At 40.6% G+C, this 26,091-nt stretch overlaps 1 protein-coding gene across 2 annotated transcripts in view; it reads left to right on the top strand.

Annotated features, from left to right (window-relative positions):
• MMD (monocyte to macrophage differentiation associated) overlaps nucleotides 1-26,091 on the top strand; it is a 64,340-nt gene that overhangs the window by 7,526 nt on the left and 30,723 nt on the right. The window contains exons 3-7 of one of the 2 annotated variants that reach the window (XM_059148499.1): nucleotides 3,808-3,968; nucleotides 7,697-7,771; nucleotides 9,703-9,804; nucleotides 11,691-11,760; nucleotides 17,393-19,303. In XM_059148499.1, coding sequence (XP_059004482.1) covers nucleotides 3,808-3,968; nucleotides 7,697-7,771; nucleotides 9,703-9,804; nucleotides 11,691-11,760; nucleotides 17,393-17,593 — 609 coding nt within the window. In that variant the 3' untranslated portion in view covers nucleotides 17,594-19,303. Of the gene's footprint in view, nucleotides 1-3,807; nucleotides 3,969-7,696; nucleotides 7,772-9,702; nucleotides 9,805-11,690; nucleotides 11,761-17,392; nucleotides 19,304-26,091 lie in introns of those variants that run through there. The other variant, XM_059148498.1, reaches the window with a different exon arrangement.

Here is a 26,091-nt window from a genome sequence, read left to right as displayed (position 1 = left end):
TGTAGAAGAATAGTTAAGTACCCTAGTTATAGGAAAATCAAAAAGACAACTATTTATGAGGAGGACCTCCCGAATGAAGTGAATCACCTTTTCAAGACAGTCAGCTGTGTTCATGGGCCAAGGAGAGTTCAGAGTGTTGTTGACAAGGTGTTTTTTCTTACCAAGTGATTCCTTGACACAAGTCGCCACCCCATCCCTATCTCCATAGAATCCACTGCTTTTCAGAGCAGATGTTTCTGCATATTGTAGAAGAAAAAGCTGATTTGATCCCTAATTCATAGTGAACTTTTTTCTTCCTCATAAAAGCAAAACATGCTCATTGTAAGAAATTTAGAAAATACTGAAGAATATGTAAGAAAAACAAAACCACCCAGAAATAAATTAATGCTTTGGTGCATTTCTTCTATTTGCATCTTATGTTCATGAATATGTATTTTCAGATTTTTTTTTTAAAGATTTTATTTATTTATTTGACAGAGATCACAAGTAGGCAGAGAGGCAGGCAGAGAGAGAGACGAGGAAGCAGGCTCCCTGCTGAATAGAGAGCCCAAGGTGGGGCTTGATCCCAGGACCCTGGGATCATGACCTGAGCCAAAGGCAGAGGCTTTAACCCACTGAGCCACCCAGGCACCCCAACATTTAGTGAGACTTTAGAGGGAAGGGAGGTAGCTGCTATAAAGCTGAAGTTCAGAAAAAGAGGAGGCCAACTTAATTCTTTCATGAAGAGTGTTTAGAACAGGCTAATGTAAGTATTTTAGACCGTGTTAGTACATATGTCATTATAATAAAATTTGCTTGAATTCGACTGTGCTTTTTCATATCTTTAATCTTCTTCCCCAAAGAATAGTTACAGTGTTTACTATAAAGAATAATGATGCCAAATAAACCCCTAATAAACTGGGTTCTAATAGATTCCTTTATAATCTAATAGAACAATGCCATTTGGTCATTCCTTAGCATAAATCAAACTTTATGAAGCATCTGTGTTATGTATTGTAATGGTGTAGTTCAGATAATACTTATTAATACTGAACCATCATCCTAATTTATCACTGCATGTCCTTTTGCCTTAGGTGCTAAAAAGACTTTTATTTAAATAATTAATATGCTGGAATCTTGGTAAAGGGAAAAATTAGTACCTGACATGCCTGCCCTGGATTCCATAAATGAGCTTCCGTAATGAAGTTCTGGAGTAACCTCTCTAGTGGACAGTCTCCCTGGACCCAAGACTGAGTTTCTGGGGACAGGAAGGATATAGTGAAATTCTTTATAGACTTGAGCTGACCCATCTATGCCTTAGTGACACACTTATGTGGGGTGAGCTTTGACCAGAGGGTCAAAATGTTTAGAGTACCAACATGGACTAAAGAATGCATGGCCTAGGGGCGCCTGGGTGGCTCAGTCCTTGAGCATCTGCCTATGGCTCAGGTCATGACCCCAGAGTCCTGGGATTGAGCCCCGCATCGGGCTTCTTGCTCCATGGGAAGCCGGCTTCTCCTTCTTCCACTCCCCCTGCTTGTGTTCCCTCTCTTGCCATCTCTCTCTCTGTCAAATAAATAAATAAAATATTTTTAAAAAGAAAGAAGGGAAGAAAGAAAGAGAAAGAAAAGAAAGAGTGGCCTAATTTGATTGTGTTTGATACCTATCAGACTATCCATCTTTTATTCTGACCAGATATTGGATGAATTTAATAGCTAAAAGTAAAATTACTTCCAAAAATAATTGTCCACAGGCCCATACGAAAAAGTTTTATGTCTGTATGTGTGTATTTAAGTCTAAGGGAGGATTAGGATATAAGGAATATAGGGGCGCCTGGATGGCTCAGTGGGTTAAACCTCTGCCTTCAGCTCAGGTCATGGTCTTGGGGTCCTGGGATCGAGCCCCACATCAGGCTCCCTGCTCAGCGGGGAGCCTGTTTCCCCTCTCTCCCTCTGCCTGCCTCTTTGCCTACTTGTGATCTCTGTCTGTCAAATAAGTAAATAAAATCTTAAAAAAAAAAAGATATAAGGAATATAAAAATTTGAGTAATAATTTATTTGGCCTCTTCTTTCACTCATTGCTCCAATATACATCCATTATTTTTTCTATTTACCAACTACAAAACACTCATGAAAGTCACAGGCCAGTGCCATGATAGTTTCTGTACCACTGACAAATGAAGGTAATCAATGAAATATTTGTTACTTAACATTATGTCGAACACTTAAAATGTAATAGTTTGGCTATTAAGATGCGCAGGTCACCTTTAGGAATATTATTTGCTGGAGACAGACTTGAATGATCCCTTATCTCTTCTGGGTATGTCATAAGTTAAGGAATACTTGTATAAAACAAGAAAAACTGACAAAAACTCCATGTTAATTTTTTAGAACAAAATATCATTTTATTAAACTTACTAAACTGCATCCTGATTTTTTACTTTCAGAGAGAGGTAAGATTTCTAAAACAGACAAAACAAAACAAAAAAAACTTCCATCATCATCATTTCATTAAAGAGGATACTTTAGGGACGCCTGGGTGGCTCAGTTGGTTGGGCAGCTGCCTTCGGCTCAGGTCATGATCCCAGCGTCCTAGGATCGAGTCCCGCATCGGGCTCCTTGCTCTGCGGGGAGCCTGCTTCTCCCTCTGATTCTGCCTTCCACTCTGTCTGCCTGTGCTCGCTCTCGCTCGCTCTCTCTCTGACAAATTAAAAAAAAAAAAAAAAAGAGGATACTTTAACATGAGAAAGTAGGAAGGACACAGTCTCAAAATAAATTAAGTTCTGTCTTATGAAAAACTTACTTTGTTGTCATTAATTTTCTCATATTGTCTGGGTCAGTGAAAACTTAAGCATTTGAAAATTCAGTGCTGATCTCATTTAGAGATACTTTGTTGCAAGAGGGCAAAAGTAGGTATTGGGGGGAAAAAGATAAGATTGCTAAAGCTTTCTTTCTTTGCCAGGTAGGCTTATTCTAATATCTAAAAAGTAGTTTATTTTTCTTGAGGATGTTTTTTATTATAAAATGTTTACCACTCTTCAAGTTTACTGTGAGCTAAAAACTTCCCTAAAAAGATGAAGTCTTCAACAAAAAAGTTTACTAGTGATACTCCTACTCATATGACAGACACTGAAATTTGTGTCCATGGGAAGTAACTATGGTAGAGTAAGCAAAATTCGCTTAAGATTATGGTCCCTTAAAATTACTTGAATAGGTGAGAATGGATTACCCTTGCTTACTTGAAAGGTGCTATTAAAAATAAATAATTGTCACTTGGCACTAGTTTTCAAATTGGTGGAATGTACAGATCCAAACTAAAAATCAGAACATGACTTGACAGTTAATATTTGTGTATGTGGTATACATTATAATACTTCTTGATTCTATTCATTCACTTAACCCTTTGCTGAAATACTGAGATTTCAGTAGTTCAGGGGGGAAATAGGAAAGAACATTTAAAAATAGCACCTCCTTACAAAATTTGGGTACATGCTTGGCATTTGAATATTTTAAGTACCTACTTTAAATCACATTAGAGAACAGGGTGAAATACATTCTTATGTAATGAAATTAGGATAACAAATATCTGCTTTGCCACCATGGAGTAATGTATCCTGTATCATGTACTTGGATACCCAGTGGTGGGCATGGTTCCTGGGCCCTGAATGGTACTTGCTGTCACCAGTGTAGCCACCGACCACTCCCTCCCCGAAAGGCAAGTGTTTAAAATGATCTTTCTAAAACTGCCCCTGGGAAACCTACATATTTTTAACAAAGGGGGCAATTTCGCCAAACCCAGGGTATTTACTCTTGTTTGCCTTTCCCTTAGTTCCTCATTGTTCCGGCCATTGTGGGCAGTGCCCTCCTGCATCGGCTGTCAGATGACTGCTGGGAAAAGATCACTGCGTGGATTTATGGGATGGGCCTCTGCGCCCTCTTCATCGTTTCCACAGTATTTCACATTGTGTCGTGGAAGAAGAGCCACTTAAGGTACTGTGGATGGCTTGCTAGTTCCCCTGATCTGAAGAGCAGACTCAGGGTAGCCTCCCCTACTGGCATCTTTCAGTCGGGTTGAAGCTACAGAGTAGACAGACATTTTCTTGCCCTGTAGACTATAACGCTATGCCATTATAGTCAAGACATTTCCAACGGATTGGACAGACTTTGAGAACCCCAGTATGTATCTAAGAAAGCAGGCCTTTCTCAGAAGCCACCAGCAAAACCACACTGCTTCCCCAGGACTTACATCGTATAATCCCGAGACCTGTCTTTTAATGTTGTCAAACGTAAGACCCAATAGAGTGCAGCAGCTGTGGGTTAGTAAGAGCACAATGAACTCGGAGTCAGCCCAGCCCTGCCACTCAGGCTTGTGTAAGTCACTTGACCCCCTGAAGCCTTAGTTTCTTCATCACTAAAATGGAAGTAACAGGGGCGCCTGGGTGGCTCAGTGTGTTAAGCCTCTGCCTTCAGCTCAGGTCATGATCTCAGGGTCCTGGGATTGAGGCCCGCATTGGGCTCTCAGCTGGGAGCCTGGTTCCCCCTCTCTCTCTGCCTCTCTGCCTAGCTTGTGATCTCTCTCTCCCTCCCTGTCAAATAAATAGATAAATAAATAAAAATCTAAAATAATAATGATAATAATAAATTTTTTAAAAACATGCCCAGTGTTCATAGATAGGTGAATGAGATAACGCATGCCAGAATGATTTGAAAATTACAAATGACCAGGACTTTGTCATGTAAGGAGGTTTGCTACAGTTTAGGTTTACTGTTTTGCAAAGTTCAGCTTTCAGAATTAAGTCCTGTGTATCGATTCAAACAGAATTCACATATTAGCTGTCAGGTACTTTCCAACTCAAAGCAGGCTTGCTAGCCTCCTAATAAGGACATAAAAGCATTCCTCCTTTGAGTGAGGGATTAATTTGGGGGAATACAAAAGGAGAAGCACATCATTTAGTTGCTGATAGAATACATTCGGTACAACCCAAAAGTGCAGAATTTCTTTTTGTAAAAGGAGGATTCAGAGCAAACTTAGAGTGTTTTAAAATAAAATAAAATAAAATGCCCCCCCCAATCTCAAATAATTCAAACAATCTAATATTAAAAAGACATGTGTTATTTAAGAAGAGGGTTTAGGATTCATGAGAAGATTATTTGTCTCCTTACAAGTAGAATCATAGTTTAAGAGCAGGAAGGATTCTTAGGGGTCATCTAATCCAGATCCCTTAATTTTCACCTGTAGAAACTGAGGCTCAGAAATGGCTTGTCTTGCCCAGTCAGTGAGACTAGCAGAGTCTGATCATTCCTGGACCTCTGACTCCCAGTCTGGGGTTTTTCACCCACAGCCTTCTCAATACTGCTTATAGTTCCCAGCCTGCTACCTGTGCCTATAAGTTCCTTACCTAAAATAAAACCACAGCATTGGATCATGAGGGCTTGCTGGGGCGTATCCACAAGAGAGCCTCAAAAGTACCTGCCTCCCCAGAACATACTGTCACAGAGACCAGAGGCCAGAGTACTTCATTATCTTCCTGGCACAATCCAATGCTTGTGGTTGTCTCGGCTGACTGGGCTTTGATGTCTAGATTTCTGAATCAATAAAGAGTTGTAGATGCATACTTCGGTATTCAGGGCCTCCCTCCCGGGGGCTAGAGAAGGTGTAATAGAAACCAGGCTCTCTTGAACTTTGAAATAGTACTGCTAGAATCAAGCCACATGTGGATTTTTGCTCTGCATTACTTTTTTAATATTTCCAAATACAGCCTTATTTAGAAGCAAGGGAAAGAGCATTTATTGAGTACCTACTGTGTGCTAGGTGTTGTGCTAGTGAACACGTGGCTACGTGATCTCATTTAATGCTCACACATGCTCTATGATAGAAATGTTGTCATTTCTATTTTCCCTAGGAGGAAAATGAGGGTCAGAGAAGCCAGAGTGGATCTTGAATAAAATTATAGGTTTGACTTTACCTGCTCTAATGAGTGCATAGCAGTCTAGAAAGCTGAATTAGAAAGGCCCCAGACCTGGCTAGGAATCACAATCATCCAAAGAGTTTAAAAAAAATATAAAAGATTCTCTTCCCTCCATTTCCTACCCCATGTTTTAGGCATTTTAAAAATTATAATCTTCTGGACTAGTGTTTATGACTCTATTTTATAAGCTTGCCAGGTGATTGTGATATGCAGTCAAGTTTGAGAAGCATTAATCTAGTGTTTGCTTTTTTAGACCTGTGACCTAAATTATTTTTACTTCACTATTAGATGACTAACAATAACTGTGGCTAAAACATCCTCTGCTTGCTTTGGTCGACACTTTATATGTGGTGAGGGAAAATCTAACACTAACTCTAAACCAAACCATAGCTATCACCCTTGGACACTGAAAATGGATTCAAGATGATGCAGTGCGTTCATACTACTAAATCACCTCAGTAAGGGGCAGATTCTGTCTAACCCACGGTCTAATCTGGTCACCTCCGTGAACCAGGTCTTTGTACACTTCCTAAATTTTCCGTTTTGGAAGGAGGAACTCACTTAGAAATCCAGGTGGTTATTTGCTTGCAGCAAATGAGCCTTTTTTTTTTTTTTTTTGGTTTTGGTTATTCCTGTTCCTACATTAGTTTCTGAATGTCCTTTATTTATAACTTATTGTATACACTAAGATATTTAAAGTGAGAGCTTCTTTGAAGACATTCTAAGATGAAGAACTAATTCATGCCCTGAACTGTGTGATAGGGGTTGAGGGGTGGTCTGCCCTCAAGGAATTTCATTTTTCTGTTATATTGAATCTAAGAGAAATGGAAAACATCATCATAGACAGATTTTGTTTGTTTATTTACATGGTAAATATCATACATGTAAGCTTAAAAGTAACGTAAAATTTCTCATTGTGGCTTCGTATTATTAAAAATAGCTGTGTGGGGGTGCCTGGGTGGCTCAGTGGGTTAAGCCTCTGCCTTCGGCTCAGGTCATGATCTCCGGGGTCCTGGGATCGAGCCCCACATCAGGCTCCCTGCTCAGGGGGGAGTCTGCTTCCCCCTCCCACTCTCTGCCCGACTCTTCGCCTACTTGTAACCTCTCTCTCTCTCTCTCTCTGTTAAATTAAAAAAAAAAAAAAAAAGCTGTGTGAAGATGTATGAAGATGTGGTTCATATATACAATGGAATATTACTCAGCCATCAGAAAGGATGAATACCTACCATTTACATTGACATAGATGGAACTGGAGGGTATTATGCTAAGTGAAATAACTCAGTCAGAGAAAGATAATTATCATATGGTTTAACTCATGTGTAGAATATAAGGCATAGTGTAGGTGCCATAGGGGAAGTGAAGGAAAACTGAATGGGAAGAAATGAGAGACGGAGACAAACCACAAGAGAATCTTAACTCCAGGAAACACACTGAGGGTTATGGAAACAGAGGTGGGTGGGAGGAGATGGGTGATGGGCATTAAGGGGGCATGTGACATGATGAGCACTGCGTGTTATACGCAACGAATGAATCAGTTGAACATAATGTCAAACATTAATGATGTACTCTATGTTGGCTAATAGAATTTAAATTTTAAAAAAATAGCTGTGTGACTTTGAAAGCCAAGTTATAACTTCCCCAAGAAACTAGAATAGGAATGGAAATTACAACATGGTGGAGTGATAAACTATGCTGCCAGTCTGAAAGTTTTCTGAAAACTTTGCCTAACTTGTTTTTCCCTCCCAATAGGACAGTGGAGCACTGTTTTCACATGTGTGATAGAATGGTTATTTATTTCTTCATTGCTGCTTCTTACGCTCCATGGTAAGATACTATCTTTCTATTTTTGAAGATAATAGAAATTCTAGTAGTAGAATTTCTGTCTTTCTTTCCTTCCCTTCCTCCTGTCCCTGCCCCATGCATATACCTTACCCCTGTCCCTCCAACACACGTGAATACATGTTTTTTTGTTTTTTGACTTGGGTCAGATTGCAGATTTTAAGGGAAGAATGTCACTGCTGTTCAGAATATATATCTGGTATTGGATTGTTTAAGACAAAGTGCCAGGAACTTGTGTGTAGGTAGCCACACTCACTTTTGAAATATGTCACCTTTGGCTTCCATGTTCTTTCTGTATACGGCTGCTGCTCACAATACTTGGACATCTACTCATTCAAGTGGAAATGCTATAAATACGTATAGGAAAACAAGCTCACTTTGATCTACAGTTCGCTTCACAGCATAGTAGCTACTATATATGGAGTGTGTTTCTCATTTCTGTAGCTGTATGAGTAAGAAAACTAATTAGTTAGCTATTTAAAACACCTAGTATTCTGGCTCAGTGGGTGGAGCCTGCAACTCTTGATCTCGGGATCATGAATTTGAGCCCTATGTTGGCTGTAGAGATTACTTAAAAAAATAAAACTGAAATACTAAAAAATAAAATACTTAGTATTCTGTTCAATTTTTGCTCTTTTTGCCCTTTTGGTAGAGATGATGTAGAATCTTTTGTTGCCTGGAAACCTCCGATTAAAGGAACGTTAGAGTCCCTCTATTAAAACATGGTCGGTTATAAACCCTCAGAAATTCATTTTGTGCCATCAACTGCAGTAGTCACTAGAAACAGCAGGCCTCTACATTCTGACTTACACAGCATCCATCATTAAAAAGAAAACTAATTATCTTTCGGAGTAAAAAATACTTGTCATTAAATTACAGCAGTGCATCCTATTGGAGAAAGAACACTTAACAGGCTTTTGGAAAGTATTCCCTGACTTAAAATAAGGAAATAAAATTTTTAAAAGCTCAGGAATCAAATACTACGGTAAACAACCTGTTCACATGTAGTTTTCAATAGGTAGGTGGTACCTTTTCTGTTTAGAAATAATAATTTTATAGTCATAGTCAATCAGAATAACATTTGGGTGTTTTCTGATAACTTTTTTTTTTTTTTAAGATTTTATTTATTTATTTGACACAGAGAGAGAGAGGTCAGAAGTAGGCAGAGAGGCAGGCAGAGAGGGGGGGGGGGGACAGGCTCCCTGCTGAGCAGAGAGCCGGATGCAGGGCTCCATCCTGGGACCCTGAGATCATGACCTGGGCCAAAAGCAGAAGCTTAACCCATTGAGCCACCTGGGCACCCCTCTCATAGCTATTCTTAGTATGAAATGAGTACAGATGAATTCACAGCATCTTAAAATTCAAGCTTTACAAGAGCCCACGGTTAAATTCTGACAAAATGTCTTTCATAACATATGTTAAGCTAATTCTTCTCATGTTCTCCCTTGGCAGAGATACTGGTAATGGAGATACTTGGTCTGTGTATTAGGTATCTGCTGTGGATATGTGATCCTGGTTGAGGATTCTGTTCAGGGTTTTCATTAAGCTTTGTAAGCACTCTGCTCCCAAATATATTATCAGAATTAAGCTGATTTGACAGCAGCTGCCTAATAAGGAAAGTCGGGCATCACAGGTGTGGTGGGACTCACTTCTGCATATCTCCTTTTAGCTTGTTCTATTTTTAAACGATGTTGGAACTAATTCTAAGTCTTAAAGGTCAACTGACAATTTTATCTTTGAATTATTAATTTTACCCAAATTGCCTAAATACCTCCATGGCATGTAGAATGCCTCATTATCCTGGTTTTATGTTAGCACTTGCTTCCCCAGTTTTCAAGCCTAGAGGAAAACAAAGGCCCTGTGAATTCCCTTCATTTATCACTTCTGTTCTTTGTTGTCATGTTTACATTTTTTAGGTTAAATCTCCGTGAACTTGGACCCCTGGCATCTCATATGCGTTGGTTTATCTGGCTCATGGCAGCTGGAGGAACCATTTATGTATTTCTCTACCATGAAAAGTAAGAAAAAATAATTTACATTTGATAGTTTTAAAATTGACTACCTAAATTTTATCGACATTGTAACACCATTTGTTTTACACTTGCACTTCAAAATAGTAGAAATACATAAATAGAATATATATTGCTTTTAACAAGTCTTTGAAACCATTTGGCGTTCATTACTGGTAGACAGATTGCTGTGGGAAGAGCTGAATGGCACATGTGTGATAGGATGCATTTGAGGGACAGACGGACTGCCATTTTAGTCAGTTGGATATTACTTGACATCCTCAGGCAACGGCCCTTATCAGCAAACTAGCCTTATCCTCCATGATTCATACTTATCACATGAGAAAAAAAACTACTTTTCAAGCTTTCAGTGAGGACTGAAGACAATGATAGTTCTAGAACAACATTTATTTAAGTAGCAAACCGGAAGACGTCCCAAACTAGGATTCTCTGAGAAAGGGGATATTTGGAAGAGCGTCCAAACTCTTAATATCCTAACCATGGGGCACATTTTTTAACCCATTATTTATAGTTCATAGTCATAAGTATTAAGCAATATAAAAAGGAAAGCTTATTGAAATTTAGCATCACGGCTCTAGAGGAGACCTTCAAAGTCATCTATTCCAGCTCCATGCTTAAAAAAAAAAATGAGAGCATTTAGGATGTGCAGCAAATTAGTGATTCATCTAGAATTAGGACCCAAGTGTCCTAGTTCTTAAACCATGGCTCTTTTCATTATTTCACATGCCTGAATTTGAAAAACTCACAAGCATGAAATCATTGTCCTTGAGTACAGTTTATTAGTTTTTCTACTGTCATTGGCAGAATGGCTCTAAGATTTGAACATAATTTGGATTTATCACAAAGTATTAAATTGTTTCCTCTTTTCAGAGGAAAATGGCAGTTTTCAGTAACTTCTGACTTTGAAATTCACTTCAATGTATTTTGACCACAATTAGCTATTCTGAGTGGTGTCTTATAGTATATATATAAATCCGAGGGAACAGTTTGCTTCTTGGGCTCAAACCCCTAACTTGTACCCTTGGATAGAACAGAAAGTAAAGTAAAACAGCTATCTTTTCTCCTTTTAAGGGCTTCTTTTACACCAATCCCACAAACTTATTCTTCCCCGTTCCCTGATGAGATTACTTCAGAGTGGACTCTGGAGTAGAAAACACAGAGAATGAGATGTGATTGGCCCTTGGCCATTTGGGTTGGACAGATATTAGGGAGTGCCTGACTCATGCCAGGTACTATGCTAGGCTCTGTAGATCTGAACATAAATAAAACTTGGCCCCCGCCTCCAAGGAACTTAGAACCTATGATTAGGCAGAAATGTAAGCTGAATTTTAGTATAGTGTATTTCTTAGCATTTTCAGACATTTTGTAGCCTAAAACGATGAGCCTTACAAGTCGGAGTTTGTGCAGATGCAAAATAAAGAGACAAACAAAACTACATGCCCTTCATTCCTGCGGGCTACCATCCCTTTGCTACTGATGAACCTGGCCCCATGCAGCATCCCTGTCCATCTTCATAATTTCAGTTTCTTGTAGCTGTGGATTGGAGTGGTGATAAGGACAAACACTCTGGGACCAGGAAGGGGAAAAATGCATGGGAATTGGATGCAGTAGTAACACTTTTGGTAGCAAACATTTTCCAAGTCACATGTGGCATCTGATGCCATTTCAGTTCTGTAAGAAATGCTAGTTAATTGTGACTCAACTACAGTATTTTAATTAGAGGCCTAATGGTCTCCTACTGGGAATATATATTCATTGGAATAGTTGGAGAGTTTGCATTTCTTTTTAAAAAAAAGGTGGGGGGGGCAAGCTGGTATGGAAATAGTCTAAGTACTGTAGGGATAGATGCAAATAACTGCCTTTCTGTCCTGCAGGTATAAGGTGGTTGAGCTCTTCTTCTATCTCACAATGGGGTTTTCTCCAGCTTTGGTGGTGACATCAATGGTAAGAAATGGCTTCATAATTTTAACTATTTTACCTTATTTCCTTTTAAATTGAGGAAACTCTTCATTTGTGCATAGATATGATATGTAGTTTTTCTTTCTGAAGTTATGACATCACCATTAACTCCAAAGAAAAAGTATATAAATAACAAAGTGCCTGCAATCTATACTAGCTCCTGGTTGTAATTTGGAGAAGTTCTATACTAAAGTGTGTTTGATAGTATGTGTTGCTTTTGGATAGCCATTCTGTTCACCCCACCCTTCTCCCAAAGAGGTATGAGGTCACCGTCTGATAGGCATTTTTGCCTGAATTGTTTAGTGTCTTAACCGTAAATCCATGAAGGAGGGTAAATTTTTTGATGTCTTATAATGAAAAACAATCAACTATGAATTCTTGACTTCTTTAATCTTGAGAATTAGAAGGACCACAAGAGGTCAGTGTGTCAACGTTTTATTTAGTCTTTCCCAAAAGTCTTCACTCTTTTCTTTCACTTGCTTTTAAGTCATATATATCTTATTTCTTTTTCTCAGAGAAGTGCCTTTTATTTTTTTTTTAAACTTTGCTTGAAAATTTCTTTTGAGGACTTCATGGGTGGAGATGTAACATTACCTACAGTAGGCAGTCAGTATGTATGTTTTGAACTCCCTTTCAGATTGAATTGCTGTTGAGAAATCTATGTGTATCTATCAGTCAGTCTGAAAGAAAAGCATATCATTATTGCCTTGTGATCCCATCCAACTGGTTACTTTGTGCCATTAGCTTATGTAGGGCCATTAGCTTCAGTGTCTTAGGCTCTGCATTTTTTTTTTTATTTTTTGCATTAGCCACTGTGTTAATTAAGGAACTCATAATGTGTCTAGTTTGAATTCTTTTCTCAGTCTACAAAGGTCAGAAGAATTGTATCTATAATTTCATCCCTGTGCCTGTGAGCTAAGAATGTATATAGTCCCTACCCTGGTCACAAAAATACCTGTAAAAGGTTTAGAAGTTAAAGCTTGTTTGTTTTTTTCAGAGGCTAGGTCTTATGAGAATGTGTCAAAATATGTTTCTTTAAGGTAAGAGCTTTATGGTAGCTTTAATAATTACCTAGCACCAAAAATAAATATAGTTTAGTTGATAAAGGCAACAGGGAATAGTGAAAGGAAGGAGGTGAGTGATGGAAACAAGAAAATTTGCCTTAAAGGCCATATAGTTAGAGGGCAATTCAGGACACCCAAAGCAACATAAGCAAGATTTGTGTGTGTAGGTTACTAATCATTAGAGTAGAACATCAAATAAATTCCCTTGGGGTATCATAAGAGCAGGTTTATCCAGTATTTTTACTAGCCTAAATCTTGGCATTTTCACAAGTTGTACATGGTCGGTGACTAACGTTTATGATAGTCAAACAGGATAATCCTCACATTTCCCCCCTCTCCCCGCCATAGAACTTTTACCGAGCAGGAACCTACAATTCATTTTAAATAAGAAACTACCATAAAGTTTTATAATGTCTTTGGGAAAAGCGTAGGCTGCTATGGGAACACATGGCCCAAGCACCAAAGGAAATGATGTTCACACTGATTCATAAAGACAAGAAAGAGCCTAGGGATAATAAGGATGATGCAAGTCGGATAGGAAAGAATATGGCATGAAAGAGGCCCTGGAGAGGGGGAAAGCACTAGCACCTTTGAAGAACTGAAAATAGTTCATTGTTTGGAACACGAATGTGTGTACCTGTTTGAGTGTGCCTCTATGCACGAGGTGGGTAATTATGCAAATAGCGTAAGTCTTGTAATAAAGCTGGAGAGCTAGACAGAGACCAGATCAAAAAGAACCTCATAAGCCATCTGAACTAACAAACAGTATGACTGGACACTCAGAGCTTTGATTCTGGTCAGAATATTGGGCTATCAGAGACTCTTCTCCCTAAAGAATGATGAATAACTGGCAAGGTATTTGAAACAACTGTCTTTTCGCATTGGACCACAGACACAAGACTGTTCCTTGAGGGAATAGAAACCAAAAGATGAGCTTCAAATTTGTCCATTTTCTCCCTGGGGACACTTTCCAAACTGTGACAAAAGTAAGCCAGCCAGAGAGCAGCACACAGGGTGGAGGAAACAGAAATCAGTATTTTAGCTACTGAGCCTGCTTCAGTTTGGGGGTGGGATTCTGGAGAAAGGGGAGCTTCACAAAGAAGTGTCTCCAGAAGTCTACAAAGGGGTTTCTCTGAATCCTTGCCTAAATATTACACTGAATCTGTGCAGGGCAAGACTCTGCATGCCCTGGCCGAGAGTGGCTCTTGGACAGCTAGGAGATAGTAGAGAATCTGGAGGTGTCTGGTGCTGGAAGAGATCAGAGGCCAGCCAGCCATAGTGGAAAGACCATGCTGAACAACTCTGGTGTTCACCTGAACCTAGCAAGTCAACCTCCACACCTTATGAGAACTACTCTAGCTCTAGAGTGAGGACTGCCCTGGAACTGCCATAACAAAGCCAAGAAACAGACTTGGAAAGGATTAAAATTGGTCCTCTGTACATAAACTGCCTACCAGAACAAAACTCAACATTACTGAAAGGAAGACAATAAAATCTATACTCTAACACCTTGGCATCCATTTATCCAAACAAATATTACTAGATAAGCAAGAAAATGTGATACCACACACCTAAGGAAAAACAAATCAGTAAAAACAGATCCAAAGATGACAGAGATGTTGAAATTAGCATGTGAGGCTTTTTAAACATAATGAGTGAACAAATGAAGAATCTCAGAAAAGAAATGGAACTACAAAAAAAGAACTGAGTGGAAATTCTAGATTTGAAAACATTATATATATTAAGAAAAAAACTTTTTGGAGAGGTTAATAACAACTGGATCCTGTAGAAAAAAAGATCAATGAACTTGAAAATGCACAGACACGCTAGAAACTGGGAGAAAATATTTTTTCTATATGTATCTGACAAAGGACATGTATGTGGAATATATAAGATACTCCAAAAGAATAATAAAGAGCCAATCCTATAAAAATGGGTAAAACACTTGAACAGACACTTCACAAAGAAAGGTACAACGTCATTAGTCATCAGGAAATGAAAATTAAAACCTCAATGTGCTACCAGAATACACCCTGGAGAATTATTAAAATTAAAAAGACAGCACCAAATCTGTCAAAGATGTGAGATAACAGGAACCCCAACTCATTGTTGGGGGTAGTATAATATGGTATAACTATTTTGGAAAACTGTTTAGTCATTATAAAGTTAAACATAAATTTATGACTCAACAGGTACTACCCAACAGAAATGAAAACCTCTGTCTACAAAAAGACCTCCATAAGCCCCAGATGGAAAGAACTGATGAACAAATTTCAAATAAATTGAGGGAATGCTAAGTAATAAAAAGGAATGATTGACATAGATAAGACATGTAGGAATCTCAGAAATATTATATTGAGCAAAAAAAGAAGCCAGACACAAAAGTAGGTGTTACAGTATGATTTCATTTATGTGACATTCTAAAACAGACTTAGTCTGTGGTAATTGTAGCAATAAGAACAATGGTTGCCTTGGTGGAAGAGACTGCACAGAACTGGGAGGGGGTATTGGGGTAATTGTCTCTCTTGGTCCGGGTATGGGTTAAATAGGTGTATGCATTTATCAAGGTCCATGATATTCACTTAATATTTATGCATTACACTCTGTAAATTAATCATCAATTTAAAAAATGACCCATTTCTTCCACCCCACCCCCCAGAAAGAGAATATAAGTTCAGGAACCAGACCACCTTGGTTCAAATCCTGATTCTGACACTAAACACTATGTGGCCTTGAACAAATCATGTGATCTTCTCTGCTTAAGTTTTTTCATCTGTAAAGTTAGGATACTAACAGAGCCTAATTTAGGGTTGTGAAGATTAAATGAATAAATATATGGGTACACTTCGGACAGTTATTGGGGTAGAGTAACAGTGTAATGACACAGGTAATGAAGAAAACAGGTTTTGTTCTAGGATTAATTATGTTCTGGTTCTGTGAAAGTTGACAAGTTAAATATGGTGTCATAAGGAACTGTTAACAGAATGTTTGTCAGAACCAACCTCTATACATGCATTGGTCTCTTGCTTACTATTTTAGTGGAAAGAAAAAAAAGTGTTATCTTTTGGGCAGTAACCAGCTCTATGGCTTTGTTCAGGTTACTTCATTCCTCTGGTTCCACTGTCTTCATCTCTAAAATAAGGAGGTTTTGTTATGTTAGATGAGTGACTTTTTACTGTTTGGGAATTATATGCCCCTTTGAGAATCTGATGAAGAACTAGAAAAATTTTAATTAATAGATATCAGTTGCTTTGTAACCTTTAAGAAATAATAAATGTGTAGTATTTGTGGGTTTTTTGTTTTTGACCAAAATCAATCTGGCTAACTTTACATCTTATAAAAATTAAGGAGAAACCTCTTATCAGTTGATTTGGGTTGGCTCCTTCCCCATCTTTTGAGCTTACAAAAACAGTGGGGGCTTACGTGAACTTTGAAGAAAGGACTGATCCCTACCTGTGGCTCTACATCCTCACGCCTGGTTCTTAGCTCGTGGTTGTCCACTGCTGCCACTGTCTAGGTGCATGGGGGCCCATTCGAGTTGGTGGCTGCATAAGGGCTTTCCCATGCTCCCTGCTGGACCTGGCCAAAGTCTAAGGCTCCAGGGCTCACGAGCTTGCAGTTGCTGGTGCCCAGGCCTCTGGGACACCCACACACCCATCCCCTTCCAGGGCTTGCCACAGTCTGGCTTAGCTTTTCACCACCCTGCAGAACCTGAGACCTTTCTATTCCTAGTCCTCAGGAATCCAGGGGACTGAATTGTTCATCAGCCTCCTAAGCCCTGCCTCTCTGTTCCTTTCCCCTCATTCATACATCCCAGTTTAATTTTGAATCTGGGCCTGGGTCTTGGAAAACCAAAAACAGCCTAAAAATTCTCTTTTTTGTGTTAAAGCACATGTGACTGTGAACTTCCTCCTGAGCTAAGAAACGCCTAGGCTCACAGACAAAAAGGCCTAGCAACATCTAGAAGGTCAAGAAGTATGTTATCCTTGCGTGCTGTCTGCTCTCCGAGGTCACTTGGAGCTGTGATTTGTCCCTGTCAGCCATAAGGGAGCTCTAAGCTCACACAAGCAGGGGAAGTATCAGAAAAGCAATCAGTGTAGTACAGAGTCTGAGGAGGAGAAGGGAAGTGAAAACCCGGTCAGAAAACCCTGTTGAAGATGTCAATTAGAAATGCGATGGTGTGGGCGCGACTCAGAAGGGAAGAAAGCTCTTAAAGGAGAAGACGAAAACCAAAGATGTGCTTTCTTAAACTGAACTCCTGTGTCTGAATGTGACCGCAGGCAGCTTCAGCATGGCGTAGGTAGATGAGCAGAGTGTGCTGCTTCTACTCTGGGGCCTGTAGCCCAACTGCTCACCCCGCTCAAGACGGCCAACCCCTAAGGGTAATCCAGGTTGACAGATGAGGGACTTTTTAGTTCATGTTTAGCGATCAGGATGCTGTCTGTGCGGCTCATTGTCTAGAAGATCAGCAGGTTTCGGGGGAATTGCAATGATCTCTTTAGTTTGTCACCTCGAGAGTAACATCAAAACCTCTTTTTTTCCTCTGTTGACAGAATAACACTGATGGACTTCATGAACTTGCCTGTGGGGGCTTAATTTATTGCCTGGGAGTTGTGTTCTTCAAGAGTGATGGCATCATTCCATTTGCCCATGCCATCTGGCACCTGTTTGTGGCCACGGCAGCTGCAGTGCATTACTATGCCATTTGGAAATACCTTTATCGAAGTCCAACAGACTTCATGCGACATTTATGACCAGTCTGTACTAGGTCTCGAAACCAGTATTATTTCAATTATGGCACTTAGGGAGTGGGGTAAGAGCTGAAAGTTGCACAGAGGAAAAAAAAAAAAGAAGAAGACAACAGCACTGACTTTCTTTATATCTTTTGAATATAATTACTGTGAAAGTATAAAAGCTGTGTTCTGGAATATTCCCCCTCACAGCAGATAAATAAGGTAGTGAATTAATTATTCATTCTATTCCACTATCATGAAGGACTCTGGATAGACTTGGCCAACCGATGTTTACAAACAGAATTTTGTATTTTAATTTTACAGACTTTACTACATGATTTTTCTAAATTACTAGGTCAGGCTATAAAAGTCAGTGCTACGACAAAGCTTCCTTTATAAAAGAAAATTGTTTCTATCACTTTCCCATTAGCTGTGTGAAGAATCATGGACAGAACTTACACTACTTTTACCATGTTTCATCTTGGCATAACATGGTTATTTTTTAATAGAAAATTTCATTTTTTGTAAATTTTTAAAGACTATTTCATTGAAGCGCATCTCTGCGGTTCCTCATTCACATGAATTTTTGCAGCAAGCTGTCAACATTCCACAAACGAACAAACATAATACCTCTTCTGATAGTTTTATTAAGCATAGAGAAATTGCCAATTTTTAAAAATTGCAGTTTTCCAAACTTTTCTGCCAACCTCTGACTCTGAATTCCATGCTGCTTTGGGCCATATACTTGACCTAGTTTGGTTTACCACTGATGGAAAAGTATTTTGATATCATTAACTTTTTCAAAAGATTCAACTTTTTCTCTATGCCTTTGCCATGTTTTCTTCAGGATCTCTTTCAGCAGTGGATGAGTATTCACATCTGTATTCTGATGGTATTACTGGAGTGATCATCCACTGAAGACTCCTGGAGAGTGTTGTGAATTACACTGAGTAGTGGTATTGCCTGTTTGGTGCCCGTCGGTTAAATCATTGTCACTTAGCTTAATATTATCCGTTTGATGCTTGTTTTCAATTGTGGAATTAGATGCACAAATTCACATTCTTATCTTACCCCTGTATCTCCTGATAATAGTTTTTTCTTTTCCATAGAAGAATATTTAAAGCATTGTTTGACAGATAGAAACTCATGCATCTGTAGTTCATGGGTTTTATCCTGGCTCAGTGGAGTGATATTTAATATATTATTTTTTGGTTTGCCTTCAGTGTCTTATATTAAGATTAACATGAGCTGCATTGTTTATTACTCTCCTGTTGGTGTTTTAATAAATGAAATAACCTTGCCTTTTGATCCGTGCGGATACCAACTGTTTGCTAGATTTGGGTTTGATCAGTGAAAGAATTGGCTTGACGACACATTTAGGCTTATTATTGAAATTTTGTACTGATGTGGCTTGAAAAGAGGGTTTATTTTGGGTGTGCATATTTAGAACTCTCTGATTTGGGTGAATTACATGGGAATAAAGAACAGAAGAAATGGTATTTGCTGGTAAATTCTTAAATAGGCAAGGTGCCCAGTGATAACACCAACCAGACCACCCCTATATCTGCATGATTCTGAACATCCTGATGCCTGTTATTTTGTGTATATTCTGTTTTTAATATATTAACTTTTGTGGATTCATTTAAAGTCTGCTCAAAAGTAACACTGTCGAAACCACCAAAATGTATGTAAAAAATTGTGCTGTAGACTAGAATAAAATTGTTACTTGGATTTGTTCCACTGTCTCTAAATTAGATGACTGTGAAGATGAGAATGCAGTTTTGAGAGCTTGAGCTCATCCAGCATTGTAATTTGTATACTAGCCTTTTTTCTTTTTTTTTGAGAAATCAGGATAGAAAAACAAATGTGCCCTGTCATCTAGAACTTTCTAGTCCATATTTTATTTTGTTTTATTTTTCTAGTCCATATTTTAATAATTGAAATGCCAGAGCCAGCTCAGACATTAAAATCAGCTTTTTTTCGGTTTAAAATATGTTAGTTGGGGCCTAAAGATTATAACCTAAATGATGTATCATTACCAAGAGAAGCCTTTTGCTTTAGTTTACAGAGTAGACTGCAGGGCTGAGGTTATACAGTTTTATATTGGCAACCAGACACACGTCATAGGGCAAACAAGGTGAATGCTTGATGTCTTCCTCCCCTCTTCTACAGTGCAGGAAGCAGATTCAGAGAGGTCTGCCTTCCTCCAGGGTCAGGGAGCGGGGACAGGAATGCAAGTCACCATATACACCACTGTATTTTCAAAGTCAGCAATAACAAACCAATCCAACTTGAACTGAAAATTCATTCAGCATGGACGTCAGTTTAGAGCCTCGGTAAACCCTCAGACAACCCTCCATCAAACCCAGTTTTGAAGATGGAGTGTCTTAAAGCATTATTATTCCCTATAATTCTGTCCTCTGGTCCACCAGGGTAACCTCCCCTATTTCTAGAGCATCTGCCCTGTGCTCTCACCTTCCTGATCAATAACTTCAGCCTAAAACTATTTCCTTTTTTTTTTCCCCCTCCTAAAACTGTTTTCAAAAGACCAGACCTCTCATCAACTGCCCAGATGCCCCTCAGCACATTCCGCCCCACCTGTCCCAGACGGAATGGAGTTCACGGTCTTTCCTTCTTTCCCCACCACCAAGCCTATTTTTCTCAAGTTCCCTCTCTTAGTTCAGGCCATGGCCAGAGCCTCCCACCGATCCTTGATTTGTGTCACACTCAAATCCAAGCAGTTGGCCAGAGCTGTCGCCTCTGCCTCAGTCACAAGACCCTGACCTGCTTGCTCCCCCTACCCCTTCCCCCCACAAGGCCCTACAAAGCCCTGGTGAACAGCCCTCAGGCTGCTAAAGCCACCTCCGCCATATCCCACCACTGGGTACACCCCTCGAACAAGCACAGTCGCCGCACTACAACCAGCATTTTCATCCCCGAATAGTTGACGCATGGCTCTTTTCTGCTTTCAAACGTCCACAGACTCAGCCTCCACGACTCAGGCCAGCCACCTGGTGTCTTCCTGTGCTGACTACTCACCGTCCCTCCAGGCCACACAAGACACAGCCTGGATGCCCTTTGCCAGCCTTTCTCCTAATGTGGCAAACATTGCCTCATTCCCAACCTCCATCAGATGCCCTCCCCTTTGACTCCAGCACTGCTAATGTGGCCGGTCACGTTGCCTGGGGATTGAGTTTGCTTCTCTGCTCCCAGGGCTGACCTCTTTCAAAGCAAGAGCTGAATCTTTACCTCTGTCCTCAGCTTGTGGCACAGCACTGGGCTCACCGGAAGAGAGCCTTGAGCCAAAGGAGAGAGAGAGGGTGGGTCGGAGGAGACAGACTGACAACGAAGTGGTTTGGACCGAGCACCTCTCCTCTATCATGAGCACTGTAGCAGGCTCTAACTGCCTGCCAGGAGCCTACTTCTAGCTTCCTTGGCCTTACTGGCTTCCCTGACCAAGGGTCAGCTAGCAGTTCATAGCAACCACAGGCAAGCTGATAAGTAATTGTCATGGAAATATTAGATAGTGTATCCTAAATGAGGAAAAAAGCCAGCCTTGTTTATTGAAGCTTCCAGAGAAGGAACTGTGGAAGATTTATAAGCCTGGAAAATTACTTTACCTACCCTACTTCCCTTGGGTCCTCTTTTTCTGAACATATTAATAAAATAAAAATAACACTCAGTTCTGCAACCCCTGAGCCTTAGTATGGATTACACTCAAAAAGCAGCAACTTTAATACAACATTTAAATATTTTGTATAGTTTTACTTTGAAAATATATATAACACTTGGGAAAATAGAGCACAGAAAAAATGTTTTTTTGAAAAGATTTTATTTATTTATTTGACAGAGAGCACAAGTAAGCAGAGGAAGGCAGAGAGGGGGAAAGCAGGCCCCCTGCCAAGCAGAGAGCCCCAGGCTCAATCCTAGGACCCTGGGATTAAGACCTGAGCTGAAAGCAGAGGCTCAACCCACTGAGCCACTCAGGCGCCCGAGCACAGAAAAACTGTAAATCACCCAGTTCATTCATCCTAATGCATTTTCATGTATTTCTTATAAATAAGCCACATACGTGATTTTTGTGTTCTGCTTCCCCTCACACTTATTTCATAAACATTTACAACATATTATACAGTTTCTGTAGCCAGAATGTTCAGTGGCTCCACCTTTTTTTTCTGGACTGGAGATATGCAGCCTATTTTGCTTAATCATTCACTTAATTTTGGATTTTTAGATTGTTTCCAGTTTTTATTATAAACTACTGCGGTGACACCAGTGCATAGCTTTGTCCAAATTTATGATTGGGACCTAAAGGTAATAATAACAAGTGTCTAGTTTCTGCCTTCTGGCATATGATTGGCACCAACTAAGGGCTTCCCATGTATTGGGAACTGTGCTAGTTTGCACGGATTATCTCACTGAACCGTTAAAAAAATTCTTAACGGGTAGACAATTTTATTATCCCCATTTTACAGATGAGGAAACAAACACAGACGAATGAGTTTCCTCATCCAAGCTAAGTGGCAGAACTGGATGGAATCCAGGAAGCCTGGAGTCCATTTTCATTCTCACGAGTGCAATTCCTGATTAAAGGTTTGCTGATGGGTCTACCCAAAGGAAGACCTCTTAAAAATAAAACTTACTCCAAACCTCCACATTTTTACTGGGTGTCTTTAAATTATGTCATTTAGAGGAAGAGTAGAATAGGAGTGTCTCCAAAGGAAACTGACCACACAGAAGCTGGTTCCGCTCCCTCGTTGTCAAACAAAGTTTCCCAAGAGGGCCCAAGGAATGTTTTTAGTTTAACAAGGTTAGAATGACTGTGTTCATGTCTTTCTGCTGTTTTTGCTATTTTAAACGGAGAGTGCCAACATGTTCTTGCGTCCAGTGCCATTCCCACCTACATCCCTGTGATGTATTGGTGATGTTATTTTTTCCAAGAAACAGTGCCACTGTGCACTCTAGCCACTTCGCAAGGGGAGCTAAGCTCTTCTCATCAAGGCCCTGTTCAACACAACAGAACACTCTCCTTCTCCTACACAGCTCGTTATCACTCAGGCTTTCACGGCAGTCAGATGGTTTCAGCCGACACAGACTGGCTAGGCTTATGGAGGCCCTGGAAAAATAGGCTTTGGAGGCTTACCTCATCTCCTTGGAGCGGTCACAGGTCTTCTTACCATTCTGTGCCAGGCCAAACTCAGTACGCCCAATCAGATGTGCCCGTTACTGAAAAAGTCAGGAAAAGTGTATTGATCAAGAGGATTTGGTTCTCTTAAAATCACGAGTGTTTTCTGAACCCCATGTGTGAGCTGTGTGTTGAGTTGGCGTGGAATCATCAGCCAGCCTGTGACAGATTGGGTGAGTTTAGGCAAGTTACGGATTACCTCTGAGCCTCAGTTCCTGTCTGCAAAAGGGGTATAGCACTTCCCTCATACTGCAGTAATAAGGATTGAATAATAAACCACAAGTGTCTAGTTTCTGCCTTCTGGCATATGATTGGCACCAGATAAATGTTAGCTTCCTTCCCATATGGCCAAGCTTTTAAAATTATGGTTATAGCCCACCTGCAAAGATTTTTCATGCAAAAACAATCTGAAGGAACATTTTAGCGGCACTCAAAAAATTGTGTGCATCTTTAAACCCTTAAAAATGGTCCCGGATCAACCTCCGGCCCAGACTATTACTAGGCCATGTGGTCACCCCAGGCTTTCTAATGATTTTGTGCCTTTTGTAGCAAATGTTCTTTAAATATTCACTAAATTTCTTGAGACAGAGGCTGAATACTACATGGAAAATAGTGGAAAGGGAAGAAGCCGGGCAGTTGTCCTTTTGTGCCCAGATGGGAATGTGCATACTCCACTTAGACCACAGGCCGCTAGTTAATCGGACCCACACTTTGTGGATAGCAGTTTGGTCACCATCTGCTGTTCTAGGAGTGTGCCTCTTAGGAGACTCAGCCACTAGACCAACCCTTAGTGGCTTATGAGAGAATTGCTTCTAACCACTGTGCAATCAAGTCTTTTCTATCTCGTTTTCTTGCTCGGTGATCTTGTAGAGTTTCCTAGGCATACATTCATTCAACAGATATTTGGGGAGGGTTTTAGGTATGTGCCACGGACTGGTCTAGACACTGGAGGTGCTGTAACGAAAAGCCAAACAACAAAACAAAAACCTTGCCTGTTGCTATGATTCTCTGCCTTTCCTCCCTTAATCTGGATTGGAGGCTTGACAGGTTTTTGCTGATCTGGTTTCTGGCACTATCCAGCTGCCTGGGGCCAGTGAAAGCCAGTGCAAAGTATGTACACACAAGAAGAGAATGATACTGATCTAATTAGCCTTTCATCAGACCTGCCTTACTTTGTGCAAAAGTCTGCTGGGCTGAGTTCAAATTCCCTGTCCCATGCAGCTCTTGCTTTGGAGAACACTGAAGAAACTCCTCATTTAAAGGATCCCCTGTGGTAACCTCTGCCCTCAAAGGGACATTCCTCTAGCCTAAATGACAGCCCTCTATTAAGCAGCACGTTTGTTCAAACCCATCAGGTTCCTTTGAAGCAGGTTTTGCATAGCCTCCCGGGCTGGAAACGATGAATGGGAAACCTCGGTTTGGGCCAAGATGTTTCCCTTCTTTGTTTACAGCATCTGGGATTCCTGTAGTGTAGTGTCTCCTCCCCCGCCCCCTCCCCCCATCATCCTGTCTTGTTTCAGCACACGTGTTTAGTGGCCAGGGATGCCGTTCTGTGTAGAGTAAGTCTCTGCCCTCCGGGGCTCCCACAGTCTCCTGGGGAGAAGGACTGACTGGGAACAAATTAGCAATTATAATGTAACATAATCACTGTGTTTGTATTGGATGCTATTATTGGAGGAGGAAGTGATTAACTCTCCCCAGGGGACTCGAGTTCTCCCTACAGGGGCAGTATTTCGGCTGAGACTTGAAGGGTGAGTGAGAGATTACAGAGGGGAAAGGTGAGGAGGCAGTGGGTCCACACAGGTTAGGGGAAGGACAGCATTCCAGGCAAGGGAAGGAGGACCTGTCGGGGAACAAGCGGGGGTGGGGGAGGGGGTAAAGGGGTGTTGGGGGGCAGTTTGAGGAACAGCATGAGGTGCCCTTGGGAAGTGCTGCATGGGATGTGTGGAAGAGGGGTGATAACATCTATTCTCTGTGACTCAGGGACCCGTGTGTGTGTGTGTGTGTGTGTGTGTGTGTGTGTGTGTAAGATGCTATTGTATGCATGTGAATTTTTCTGCAGCAAACCCTGCATCCTAGACAGCGTTCTTTGTCCCCATGTTTCTGGGACACCACACCCCATAACACCATAGAATTGTTATGGAAGGCAAATGTTTTATGGTCCATCTGAGCTAATCCCTGTGTTACTGTATTAACACTGAAATAATGCATGGTGCGGTACATTGTGAATTGGTTGGACGGATGATCCATTATTGGGATTATGATCCTTTCCTGTTGACGTAGGTAATCAAGATCTGAGGATATTTGTGGAGACCTTCATGTGGGCATTCAATTTATTCAACAAAGAATGAGCCCGTCTTGTGTGCCAGATGCTGGTCCAAATGTTGGGGATAAAGCATTGAACAGAACAGATGCAAGTCCCTGCCTCATGGGACTGACATTCTTGCCGGCATACTGACTGACATACATACTTTACTAGAAGTAAAATGTAGAAGTAAAACACATAGTATGTTTTAATAAGTGGTATGGAGAATCATGGTCGGGGGGATGCCGGGGCAGGCGTGTGGATGTGCAGTCCCCTGCACTTGGGAAAGGCTGCATCGAGAAGGGGGAAGACCTGAGGGTGGGCCCCAGGCCACAGAGACACCTGCTGGCACAGGAGGCCCCTGACAGGAGCATTTTGAGTGAGCAGAGAACAGTCTTGTCTATGAGGCCACAGGGAAAACAAAGACTCTCCCTCTGCCAAACTTGACTCCGCCCCCTAGAATCTTCTTTCTGACTAGTCCCTGACTTCAGGCTCTGGCCTTGACCTGTTAAGTTCAAGTTTAGCAAGTATCCTGCTGGTCAGTTTAGGGAAAATCCCCCATTCTCAGAAGCAAATGAAGTTCTTCATTCCCCACCACTGGTGTCTTAAAACCTTGGCTTTTGCTTTCGTAAGACTCTCCGGAGTCTTACTGAAATTATTGAGGAAACCTAATTTCCCACCCACCTCTTGGCTGTGAATTCCCACTTGACCTGGTTATATTCACAGTGGAATTGATTGTCCCCTACTCTAAAACCCCATTCCAGTAGCCACCCCCTGAATAAAGTCTGCCTTCCCATCTTTAACAAGTGTCATGACTAACTTTTTCTTTACCAGGGTACTGATTAGTGAGTACATGGTGCCTTGGAAACCACGGTATGGTCCACAGGCACACGTGTTGGGGGTTTATTATTAGTGCTGGACTTTCTTCTGGAATCATCCAGAAGGTGTTAGAAAGATCCCAGCATCTGGATTTTGAATAATGAGGGGACCCTGGCCCCTAAGTATTAGAAAGAACATGGGCAGCCTGAC

The sequence above is a fragment of the Mustela lutreola genome, chromosome 15 (assembly GCF_030435805.1).
Source record: "Mustela lutreola isolate mMusLut2 chromosome 15, mMusLut2.pri, whole genome shotgun sequence".
Lineage (NCBI taxonomy): Eukaryota > Metazoa > Chordata > Mammalia > Carnivora > Mustelidae > Mustela > Mustela lutreola.
This window is presented reverse-complemented; position numbering and strand designations above follow the sequence as displayed.